The sequence below is a fragment of the Eurosta solidaginis genome, chromosome 4 (genome assembly GCF_040869045.1).
Source record: "Eurosta solidaginis isolate ZX-2024a chromosome 4, ASM4086904v1, whole genome shotgun sequence".
In the NCBI taxonomy this organism is placed as follows: Eukaryota; Metazoa; Arthropoda; class Insecta; order Diptera; family Tephritidae; genus Eurosta; species Eurosta solidaginis.
The window spans coordinates 68,714,149-68,727,208 of NC_090322.1; the positions used below are offsets into that span (position 1 = coordinate 68,714,149).

The 13,060-nt window shown below is 39.7% G+C and overlaps 1 protein-coding gene across 8 annotated transcripts in view; it reads left to right on the top strand.

The window, feature by feature from the left end:
* Positions 1–13,060, top strand: part of SK (small conductance calcium-activated potassium channel) — a 591,679-nt gene that overhangs the window by 342,665 nt on the left and 235,954 nt on the right. For all 8 annotated transcript variants that reach the window (XR_010952625.1, XR_010952626.1, XM_067782017.1 and 5 more), the window contains one exon: positions 3,821–3,925. Coding sequence is in view for 6 of the 8 variants with exons in the window: in XM_067782017.1 (XP_067638118.1) it covers positions 3,821–3,925 (105 nt within the window). In the remaining 2 variants the exon portion in view is untranslated. The remainder of the gene's footprint in view (positions 1–3,820; positions 3,926–13,060) is intronic.

Consider the following 13,060-nt stretch of genomic DNA (forward strand, 5'->3'; position numbering starts at 1 on the left):
TCGTATTCTAGGGATCAAAATAAGAAACTTTCCCGAAGGAACCATACCTCTAAAACGAATTCTGATGTCCCCCCTTTTTGGTCGAACTTTTGGGTAGGGGCAATTTCAATTCTACCTGCTGTGTCTTGTGGTGGCTTAAAAAAACAACACAAGCAATTTTATGATCTGCAATTGTGTCACAGTGATACCTTCATTTTTTAAAACGGTTGAATAAAAAACCCACACAACTATGTTTACGACATGCAAATGCATCACACTGATGCCTTGGTTTTAAAAGGGGGTTGTAAAAACGCTAATTTCTAATAATTTTTTTAAATTTATTTTCTATTACTAAGTTAAATTCATTTTTTCATTTACATATGTTCTGACTAAATAAATTTCTAAAGAGAAAAATAAACTCCAAAAAGAAAAAACATAGGCATTTCAAAGTGGGATTTTTCAAAATTTGCCCCTACGATCCAAAGGGGGGGGGGGCATCAGAATTCGTTTTAGAGGTATGGTTCCTTCGGCAAAGTTTCTTATTTTGATCCCTAGAATATGATTTTCACAGAGCAATGGGCGATTTTTTTGACTCCCCACAAATCGACCTGGCCTAATGTATACATATGCCGTTCGGCAATCGATTTTTTGTTTTGGAAACGGTATAAATTTTGATTCCTTGCGTCTCTTTTTTTTTGTTAAACCTGTGAATAATTATACATTTTTTTCTATGTGGTAGCTGTGGATATTCACATATATATACATATATGGATCCAAGTATGATATAATTTTTTTTTGTCCTGATATAAATCATTTTTTTTTTTTTGAACATTGCCATTGGCTCGATAGCCGTAAGATTTGTTTTTTTTTTATCAATATCGTTGTATACGATTAAGATATTTTAGTAAAAAATGTTGAAGTGAATGGGAAGGAATTAATATGGGTTGCTAATTCAATCGGGTGGGAGGGAGAAAGGATGACAAAGGGTAAGTGAAAAGGAGTCAGGCGGAGCAGAAGGAAAAGGGGACCAGCGTAAAGCCGAAATAATCGAGCGGTCCAAGGTAGGGTGGGCTTCCTGCGAGGTGTGTGCATCTCTACAGGAAGAGTAGGTGATTGTAACATCCGCCCCGCATCAAGGTAGACAAGGGTTAAGGGCCCGACACCTCACACTGAGCTAGCTGGGGCAATCCACGTTTATTGCGCAAAGGGGCGGATTCACACTAGGTATACGTTACAAAGTTTCAAGGGACACCAAAGTTGTTGAACTATTAGCTTCGTTGCCGGTATGCCAGATACGTCAGCACCAGTATCAACCAAGAAAATACGATTTGATAAACGATCTTTTACTAAAAGGCGACTTGTAGTTGAAGATATTTCGAGCGTCGCAGAACCCGAAAATTCCTCTAGTTTTTGATTGCTTATATGAGCATGGTGGAATGCATTTAGATGCTTTAAGACCAAAACGACTATGATACCAACACAAATCATTTCTCTTTGACTTACTATTCTTTCTATTTCTATCAACCATTGAGCGATCTCTGCTGCTACTTGCTATCTGCGGTCGAGAAATTTCGAAAATTTTATCAGCTTGTTGAGCTAATTCTGTAAGTTCCGCATTGCTTGTTGCTAATATTGAACATACACTATCCGGTAATTGATCAAAAAATAGAGTCTTTAACACATTATCTCCAACACCATTACCTACTGCTAATGCTTTCATTGACTGTAAAAAATGTGTTGGCTTCTGATCACCAATCACTAAACCTCCAAACAGCTTCTTTAATTTAACTTCTTCCGAAATAGCAAAGGATGATATCAGGCATTTCTTAATGGCTTCATATTTATTTTCTTGTGGTGGGTAAAGTAAAATGTTTCCAACAAATTTTAAATGTACTGAGTCCAAATTAGCGACGACATGTGCGTATTTCGTTTCTCCCCTCCTGATGCGCGAAAGGGAAAAAGAGTCTCCACCTGAATGAACCATAACTGTGGCTGTTCCAACCAGAAAGGAGGCAGCTTGCATTCGGTTGCTGCTCCAATTTCAATATTATCTGTGCCCAAATTCTGACGTTGCGATGATATACCATCTCCGCTTGGAGGATTTGCTGGACGAACCGGAGAATGACTTAAGGACATTTTGCTTTTACGTGTATCGGGGGTCACCAAAAATATATAGATAAAACTATATATTTAAAAGAAAAACAATAGTTCCGTGCATGATACAAAAAATGAGGTAGTTCCATTTAGTGTGACCTTAGCCACTTGACTTCTGCGGGGACAATGACAATTTTACCAAAAACAAGCTACCAGATTGAAAAATGTTACGAATTTTTCTAATTTTGATGGATGTCATATAAGCGAATACTACTAAATTACTTTCATAGTTATTTTACAATTGTTTTTGTTTTTATCGGCCTATTGATAAATGATTCAAGGTTCGATTCGAGCTCAAGGCAAGAACAATATTTTTTTCTAATGATAATTATTGTTATTTTTTAATTTTTCTAAATTTAAAAAATTGTATTTTGTTTTTGGAATAATAAGTAGAAAATTTTTCAGACAACCTGCCATAGCTGCGCAGATAGATCCATTTCGAAGGGTGGTAAGCCTTCATCATCAGTACGCTTTAAGCACGCTGCGCTAACCATTTAGCTATACAGCGCTGGTTTGTTTGACTGGCAAATTTGCTACTTCTATTCCTTTTACCAACTATATTTATTCAGTGTTGCGCCATCTGGTGCAAATCACTGATAATGCTGGATTTTTGTTTATTGCCAATAACTTTGCTTGACATTCCCAAGTGCTCATGGTTTATTAACAATTGTTTTTGTTTTTATCGGCCTATTGATAAATGATTCAAGGTTCGATTAGACCTCAAGGCCAGAACAATAATTTTTTTCTAATGATAATTATTGTTATTTTTTAATTTTTCTAAATTTGAAAAATTGTATTTTGTTTTTGGAATAGTAAGTAGAAAATTTTTCAGACAACCTGCCATAGCTGCGCAGATAGATCCATTTCGAAGGGTGCTAAGCCTTCATCATCAGTATGCTTTAGGCACGCTGCGCTAACCATTTAGCTATACAGCGGTGGTTTGTTTGACTGGCAAATTTGCTACTTCTATTCCTTTTACCAACTATATTTATTCAGTGTTGCGCCATCTGGTGCAAATCACTGATAATGCTGGATTTTTGTTTATTGTCAATTACTTTGCTTGACATTCCCAAGTGCTCATGGTTTATCAACAATTGTTTTTGTTTTTATCGGCCTATTGATAAATGATTCAAGGTTCGATTCGAGCTCAAGGCAAGAACAATAATTTTTTTCTAATGATAATTATTATTATTTTTTAATTTTTCTAAATTTGAAAAATTGTATTTTGTTTTTGGAATAGTAAGTAGAAAATTTTTCAGACAACCTGCCATAGCTGCGCAGATAGATCCATTTCGAAGAGTGCTAAGCCTTCATCATCAGTACGCTTTAGGCACGCTGCGCTAACCATTTAGCTATACAGCGGTGGTTTGTTTGAATGGAAAATTTGCTACTTCTATTCCTTTTACCAACTATATTTATTCAGTGTTGCGCCAGTAAGCTAACTACCACTAAGTGATTTAGCCAGTGACAATTACTCGGACCTCTTTACCTTTGTACAGTATTAGGCAAGGAATTGTACCTTCCGATTCTATGAATAGTATTTATTAATATATAGTTTTACATTACTCAATGTACCAGGCCGACGCTAAGTTTCTTCATTTATGTATAAGTTTCCAAAACTTTATTATTACAAAAAATATGCGAATAAATATCAAAATAAATAAATTTATCGTTCATTGAATTGCAGATTTGTTTTAAAAACTTTAATGACAATATGTCCTGGAACGGTGCTACTCGTTTTTATGGTATCCCTATGGATTATTGCTTCTTGGACGTTGCGGCAGTGTGAAAGGTAATGAATTCTAAACATTTTATTTATGTTTATTCTTGTTTTGTTTTTTTGCAGTTTTTATTTTGCACACTAAAATATATTTAGTTCACGAACACCAACGCAAACACACACATACGCAATACACTTTTATATTATGTATGTGTGTATATGTACTTGCTTTCAAATGTATTTCTTTGTAAACTTCCGATCATAAAACGACAGATTTCCAAAAAAGCATAAATATAAGAAAACAAAAGTATATTTAAAAATGTATGGCATATACCTACTTATTATTGTTATTGTACATAATATATATAATAAATGGAAACTCATAACGTCAGTAAAATTGCAAACCCGCGAATAGAATAGACTTGAACGCGGAAACGAAAATGTGTGGAAAGTGTTTTAAAATGTTCATATATAGGGACATAGTATAGCTACACTTATATTAAAAATGAATTCTGGGAGAAAGAAGTGTATTCCTTCTCATATTTTTAAAAAAATGTCAATTTGAATGGGTTTGAGTAATTGGTTTCATTCATTATTTATAGATATTGAGCCTATCTTAAATTGGAAAAAACCACTTTCACACCGAAGTGGCCTGGCAAACTCCATGTGTATTGCTACATTTATAACCTTCTCGCTAAAAATTCCTCTGCCTTGCAGCTGCTGTTCGGAGTTGGCCTAAAACATGTAGGTCCCGTCCCACCCATATGTTAGAAAACTTAAAAGGAGCACAACGCAGAAAGGAAGAGAGGCTCGGCCTAAATCTTCTTGCAAGTAAATCGCTCGAGGTATTTGTTTTTTTATAGGCTAACGCACGAGTAACATAACATGAGATTTGGCTTTTCGTAGTCTCAATATTTTCTAGTCCCATCATCGAAGATTGTAAGAAATTGCAACGTTTGTGTATGATTTAATCGAGCTGCTAGTTTTGACAACTTAATGGTTTTCTAATATAGATAAATAACTATTTTTTATTATTTAAAAAATCATACTTTAATAAAAATATTTTGCTTTTCCTCAATCGCGCAGATTTTAAATTAAAATAAATAAGTTTAACTTAAACGGACATTTGGTTTACTCGGTCGAAGCAAATCATAAACCGCGCCATGCAAATCGCTCAGAAAATGGCTGACCCTACTCCTTCCATTACTTTGGAACCAGTAGTGTATACGTTTATCGCCTCGTCTGCCATTTGAGATGACGCTATACTGCCATCTCATCGCAGTTGTTAAAGCTATGTATTTTCAGCGAAAAAAAATTTAAAAAAAAATGTAAGGCGCGATAACCTCCGAAGAGATCTAAGGCGGAGCTTCTCTTCCAATTTGCGTCGTGCTCCTCTTGATTTTTCCCTACAAATTGGCCGGACGGGACCTACATGTTTTATTCCGACTCCGAACGGCATCTGCAAGGCAGATGAGTTTTCACTGAGAGCTTTTCATGGCAGAAATACAATCGGAGCGCATGCCAGACACTGCCGAGGGGCGACCCCGCTTAGAAAAATTTTCTTCTAATTGAAAAATCTTATTTCTAAAATTTTGATGTTGCTTTGCCCGGGAGTTGAACCCAGGGCATACGGTGTGATAGGCGGAGCACGCTACCATCACACCACGGTGGCCGCCAGCGAAAAGACATAAAAAATATTTTAGGTACGAAAGGCGCATACGGAAATATTTTGACGCAGAGTGATATTTAAAAGACGCATTAGCATAGTATTTGTGGAAGAGAATCTCTTAAATATATTTAAACGCAAAAGGAGGGGCATAGCGAACAATTTTTACAAAATTTTCCAGTCTAGTTCTTTCACCCTGAGTTCAACTCATTTAGCCCCAAAAATGTTGTTACACTGCGAATAGATGCCAATGAAACAGTTTGATGTACCGAATTTGCAACGCTTCTTTGAATGAACTTAGGTATGTCCCGGGTTTTCAGTGGTAGATTAAACTACATAACTTCAAATGTAGTAGAGATAAACCCTGCCACTTTGGCCGCTTAAACTAAGATGAGCACTAAAATTTTTTTAAACGGATACTGAATAAACTCTGGTCTTTCTTCGCTACACTTAACACTTCAAATTAAAAAGGTTTATAGTTTTTTTTTTTAAACGTTACAAATTCAGTTTTTATTTATCCAATAATTAATAATTGCAAATTAGTTTCAACTCTGCACAAACTTCAACTTCACGGGTTATCTTTTAAATTGTCCACGATATGGAAAAAAGATAATTTTCTTAAAACTCTAGCTTTTGACTTTAACTATTAAAAATAGAAGAAATATATACAAGAGCGCGTCCGAGAGATAGTACTTGACTGTCGGTCGGTTGCCGTTCTGTTCATGGCTATGGTCCTTCGTGGGTGTTGGCACTTTCTAATTCGCCGCGCACGGCTGCGCGTAAGGATGGCGCTCGCCGCCGTCTAATTAGGGATATAGGCGGCTTAAACTTCCGGCCCGCCCTACAGGGAGGTGCTAGTGAGTACCTTCTGCAGTTCCTGCAGGGCGCGGATGGTCGTATCTAAGGCGCGACTGGTGTTGCGCCGTTGACATTGCGCCGTTTGCAGACCTTGTGAAGTGCGCGCGATCGTGCGCTTGGTCGTCCGCTCCGTTTTGGGGGTTGCCGCGGGTTTGGTTGCCGGGTGCGCCTCTTGTGCCCTACAGGCGCAGGTGGGCTTCTTCTCTCCTTTCTTATTCGCTGATTTCGGTTTCGCGTTACTCCCCCTTTTTTTAGAGTTGTAGCTTTGTGCTGCCCTCGTCGTCCTTTCGGCCCCTCGTGTAGGAGGGTGTGATGCGCCAGACCGCAAATTTTGCACGACCCTCGGGAGTGACATTCACCCGTTGTATGTGTGAGGGCTAAGCAATTATAACAATAACCCTTTGCCCTGGCCACTGTTGCACGCTGCGGTGGCCGCATCGCCTTAAAAGCCGGGCAGGTCCGCAGCGCGTGGTAGCGGTGGCAGAGCCGACACTGAAGGCAGTTGTCGGTCTCTGCCGTGGGAGCCAGTGGACATGCTGGTCGAGATGCCATGATGGTGTCGTCCTGAAAGTACAAGAGCAGACAGAGAAACGAGAAGTAGTTTGATACAGCGGATGATAAGCGGACATTTAATAGGAAATTTTAATATACAAGGAAAGCGTACATATATAAGTTACAGCGCCGGGCGCAAAGAGTGCTCCATTGGAAGAAAGCACAGTTTTACTAAGGGGCGCATGACAAGCCCATTTTGGGTGCGAACCTCTACAACTCGAACATGGTTGTCAGGGCCGAGGCGGACGTTCTCGATTCGTCCCAGACGCCACTCAGTGGGTGGGAGCGAATCTTCTTTAATTACGACGAGGTCGCCTGGCTGAGGATTTCGCTGTGGCGTTTGCCATTTATAGCGCTTCTGAAGCTCCTTCAGATAATCCTCTTTCCAGCGTCGACTGCATCGGTGATGAAGCGATTTGAGTTTTTCCCATCGATTTATCCAGGAGAGGTCTTCCGCGTTTGGCTCAGGAATGGCTAATAGCGGTGCACCTCGAAGGATGTGACCCGGAGTGAGCGCTGTGAAATCAGCTGGGTCCTGGGATAGTGAGGTTAGAGGCCTCGAATTGAGAACTGCTTCAATACGCACCAACGGCGTCGTAAATTCTTCGAATGTAAACTTGTGGGATGCAGCGGTTTTTTTGAAGTGGGTTTTAAAACTTTTTACTGCAGATTCCCACAAGCCGCCCATATGAGGTGCGCTGGGTGGAATATACTGCCAGTTTATTCCCTGGGGGCATATTTCTGCACAATGTCCGCAGAGCATTCGTTAAGAAATTTAACGAAGTCGCGTACGAGTGCGCGCTGAGCGTCAATGAACGTTTTACCATTGTCGCTCATCATTTTTAAGGGATAACCTCGTCTGCCAACGAATCGGGCGAATGCTGCTCGAAAGGCTTCAGTAGTAAGGTCCGAGCATAGCTCGAGGTGTACTGCCTTTGTGGGAAAGCAGACGAATACAGCCACGTACCCTTTTATGATAGTGGTCGACCTCAGAACCGATGCTTTTATTTGGAATGGACCTGCAAAGTCTACTCCTGTTGTGGAAAAGGTGAGTGTGAAATTGCAGCGCGTAGGTGGTAGAGCTGCCATTATTTGCGTGCGCGTTTTCTGTTTGAAAAGCGTGCAAGATTTGCATTGAAAAATGCATTTCTTTATAAGAGGCTTTAGTTTTGGTACGTAGTACTTTTGCTTCACCATTGGGAGCATTAACCGCATTTCTGCATGAAGAAGCAGGCGGTGTAAAAACTCCAGAAGGATTACTGGATGCTTTTTGTTGTATTGCATTGTAGAATGTTCCAATCTCCCACCGATACATAGGAGCCCGTATCCATCCAGAAATGGGTCAAGAGCCAGAAGGGAACTCTTTTTGCTTATTGGCATATTGTTTTGTAAGGCGCTCTTTTCCGCCCCGAAATGGCGAGATTGTGCCATTGCCACAAGCCGCGTTTTCACATGTTGCAACTCTTTGTACGTCAGATGGGGATTATGTGTTGTTGCCACCGATTTGGATTTGTTGCAGGCATTTTTCGCAAAGCGGAACACGTATGCAATCACACGGAGAGCTCGAGAGTATGAGGAGAAACGTTGAAGAATATCGTCCTCTTCCTCGAGTGCGTGATATGCTTCGACCTTGCATTTCTGGGGTGGAGAAGCGCTACCTGCTTTCGGCTTTGGCCATGCCGAAATGTGGCGAGAAAGCCATTGTGGTCCGTGCCACCAAAGTGAAGAGCCTATCAAATCATGCGGCTTGCAACCACGTGTACCAAGATCAGCAGGGTTGTCTTGGCTAGATACGTGGCGCCAGGTGCCGCTAGGAAGATATTCTCGAATTTGAGAGGTACGGTTGGCCACATAAGTTTTCCAGGTCGATGAAGATTTTTCTAGCCAGGCTAGTACAATCTCAGAATCTGACCATAAGAATGTGTTGCATGCTTGTAAGTCGAGCTGTTTTCGAACAGTTGAAGCCAGTTTGGCGAGTAGGACTGCACCACATAGCTCTAGGCGGGGTAAGCTTACAGTTTTTATGGGGGCAACTTTGCCTTTCGCAACCAAAAGTGAAGATTTTATTTGGTTGCCCACATGTGTGCGGATGTCAATCGCTGCGCAATATGCTTTTTCCGAGGCATCACAGAACCCGTGGATTTGGGTGTCTTGCCCTGGAACGACATTAACCCATCGAGGGATTTCGATGTGGCAAATGGCTGGCAGATTTTCTGCGAAATGTTGCCATTTTGATAATGTTGCGGGCTTGGCGCTTTCATCCCAATCGCTGCCATCCAGCCAGATTTCTTAGAGAAGCATCTTGGCCTGGATCATAACTGGCGACAGCCATCCTGCCGGGTCAAAAAGTTTTGCAACAGAGGATAAAATTTGTCGCTTTGTGACCGCATTTTGGGTGTGTTCCGGCAGAATGGTGTATGAAAATTTGTCTGTGAGCGCGTTCCATCGAATGCCAAGAGTTTTGGTATTGGAAGTGCTCCAGCTGATTTTAGGGCGTTTATCACTTGAACTAGTGATTCAGTGGCGTTATCGATGGCATGACTTCCTGATAGGATGTCGTCGACATACGTTTGCGTATTGAGAATTGTTGCAGCCAACGGAAATGTCGCTTTCGTGTCATCGGATAGTTGATGTAACGTACGAATAGCGAGATATGGTGCCGAATGTAACCGTTTTCAGATTGAAATCGCTAACAATGGAGTTGGCCGATTTGCGAAATAGGATTCGCTGAAAATCTTTATCGTCCTCTTGTATGGAGATCTGACGGTACATTTTTTCAATGTCTCCATTGAACACATACTTATGCATACGCCACTGTAGAATTAGTAGCATGAGATCTGGTTGGAGAGTTGGACCTGTATATAGCACGTCATTCAGGGATTTTCCTGACCCAGATTTTTTAGAGGCGTTGAAAACCACACGAACTTTGGTGGTGACCTTATCTGGTTTGACTACCGCAAGATGTGGCAAGTAAAATGAGAAGACCTTGCCATTCGAAGTTATTTCGCATGGGTCGGTATATTCCATGTGATCAAGGTCGAGATATTCTTGCAACACATTGTTGTACATTGTACCTAACTCCCCCTTTTTCTGAAGCGATCGCTCCATGCTGAAAAACTGCTGCAGAGCAGCCGGGCGGGATTTTCAGGAAACTCTTCCTTGAATGGAAGTCGCACAATATATCGACCGTTTGGTGCACGTGTCGAGGTTGTTGCGTATATCTGCTCACACGTTTGATCCTCGGGGGATATCTGTGGAGGTTGTGGAATTTCCTCCTCTTCCCAAAATTTTTTCAGTTGAGAACTGAGTGTCTCTTTTGACGCTTGGACTTGCGTCGAGAATGACACAACATTTTCAGTTATTGGACCACTGAGAATCCAACCAAAAATGGTTTGTTGCGCAAGTATGCTACCGCACACCTTTTTTATACCTTCCAGCAGAATTTGTGGAAGTATGTCGCTGCCAATGACCATGTCAGTCTGACCCGGTATGTGGCAACTGGGATCAGCGAGCTCAAGGAGTTTGAACTGCTGCCAGATTTTGCGACTAATGGTGGATGTTGGCAGATTTTTTGTCAGTTGCGGCAACACAATGGCATGAGCCTTTATCCTTTTCATGGCCTTGGGTGCAACCAGTGTCAAAGGACAAAGTTTGGAGGACTTTTGTACGACTTGTCCACCCATGCCAGAGATTTCGAACTTTGAATGTTCGAATGGAAGTTTCAACCGTTTTTGAACTTTCGAGGAAATGATAGTTCTTTCCGAGCCCTGATCGATAAGGGCCCTTAGTTGAAATAATTCCCCTTCGTGTTCGACTGCGACCATAGCAGTAGGAAGGAGAATTTGGTTATCATTGGCTGCATGCAATGATTGAACCGGTGCGTGTTTTGAACAACACGGTAGCTCGCTAGAATCGGAGCTATTCTGCGTTTGTCGAACTGGAGATGTTGACTCAGCAGTTGTGTGCTGCACGTTTGCAACAGCGTGTGATGCCGTTGATGACATGTCGAATATGACCACTTGCTCGTGCACTCATTGATGATATGAGTGCTGCTAAGGCAGTTTGTGCACAGCTTAGCTTGTTTTATGAATTGTGTCCGGTTTTGCACAGACATTCGTTTGAATCGTGGACAGAATCTAATAAGGTGCGGGGAGTTGCAACATTGGCAAGTTTCCTTTTTAGATTCTGCCACAAGGGTTTGCGTCCTGTTGAAGGACCTGCTTTTCGCAGAATTTTGATGAGCGACTGGTTTTTGTTTGCTTGGTTGAAGCCTATTGACCCTTTCAACGACTTCATATCTCGAGGTGAGAAAGTCGTTCATTTGTGACCATGAGGGTAGATCTCTTCGAGAAGAGAGAGATTGTTCCCAAAGTGACAGGGTTGTTTCTGGGAGCTTTGATGAACAAATGTACACCAGAATCGGATCCCAACTGGCTGTCGTAACTCCTTGGGAGTGAAGGACGAGTAGGCAGTTGTTGATTGTAATTTGCAATTATTAATTATTGGATAAATAAAAACTGAATTTGTAACGTTTTAAAAAAAACTATAAACCTTTTTTAATTTGAAGTGTTAAGTGTAGCGAAGAAAGACCAGAGTTTATTAATGGTCCTTCGCAGCCATCCTTGGCCCACCCTTAAAGTTATAACAAAACTTATCAATTCAATTCGAATTTTCGTTCGTGCAAAAAATTAAAAATAAAAATATAAAACAAGAACTACACAAAAGTTCCACAAAACAAAACTACAGTGTGTACATAAAAATATATCTATACAACGAAATATATATACGATATAACTATAAAACAAATGAAAAGTGAGGAGTGAAGGAATTTCAGTGTTTTGTTGGAAAACAAAAAAAAAAATAATAAATATATAAAATAAAAGTTACAGTGTGTGTTCAAAATATACACATACATATCTACATATATATTGACAAAAAAAAATAAAATTTTGGAACAAACTCTGGTCTTTTTTCGCTACACTTAACACTTCAAATTAAAAAAGGTTTATAGTTTTTTTTTAAAACGTTACAAATTCAGTTTATATATAATTAATAATTGCAAATTAGTTTGAACTCTTCACAAACTGCAACTTCACAGGTTATCTTTTAAATTGTCCACGATATAGAAAGAAGATAATTTTCTTAAAACTTTAGCTTTTGACTTTAACTATTAAAAATAGGAGAAATATATACAAGAGCGCGTCCGCGATTGCCGAGTGATAGTACTTGACTGTCGGTCGGTTGCCGTTCTGTTGATGGCGATGGCCCTTCGTGGGTGTTGGCACCTTCTAATTCGCCGCGCACGGCTGCGCGTAAGGATGGCGCGCGCCGCCGTCTAATTAGGGATGTAGGCGGCTTAAACAGATACATTGGTAAGGTGCGAATCAACTTTAACTGCAATTTAAACTACTACTAAAAACGGAGCCTAATGAATCATTATACACATTAAACAGGACAATATACAAACAAGTGAATGCAATGAAATACAAATGATGTACATATACACAAATATATGATATATACATGTATGTATGAAGAAATATAAAGTAAAGGTGCTGGCATCTAAATTATAGGTCATGGGTTTAATAAAATATTATAGCGTATTTACACATAACACCGGCAGTTAAAAATTATTATTTTACTAGCGATAATTTATAATTTCTATAATTCAAATTATCTTATCTGCATATTTATTCCATGTGTACGTGTTGAAAGTATTCGTGATTGTAAACCGCTTTGCTTGCATTTATAGTATTTTCATTCTGTCTTCATAAATACTAAGTAAAACTGTCTATATTCGTATGAGTATGCTACTACATACATATGTACATACACACACACATACACACACACACAGAAAATGCATTAATGTGTTTATATAATTAAAAAATATCTAGTAAATTGATAAGTATAATTAATTTATGTAACAACCACAATGTATATTTATTCATAACTGTCACACACTCAAACATATCTACATATTTACATAAGTAAATGTCTGGATGTACATATGTACATACATATGGGCAAATCACAAAAAAGTGAGAAAATCATTTGAAAATGTACACATTGTTGAAGCGTTTAACCAAACTTTTCAGGAGTATCTACTTTTTTCGCCAAAAATGTAGATA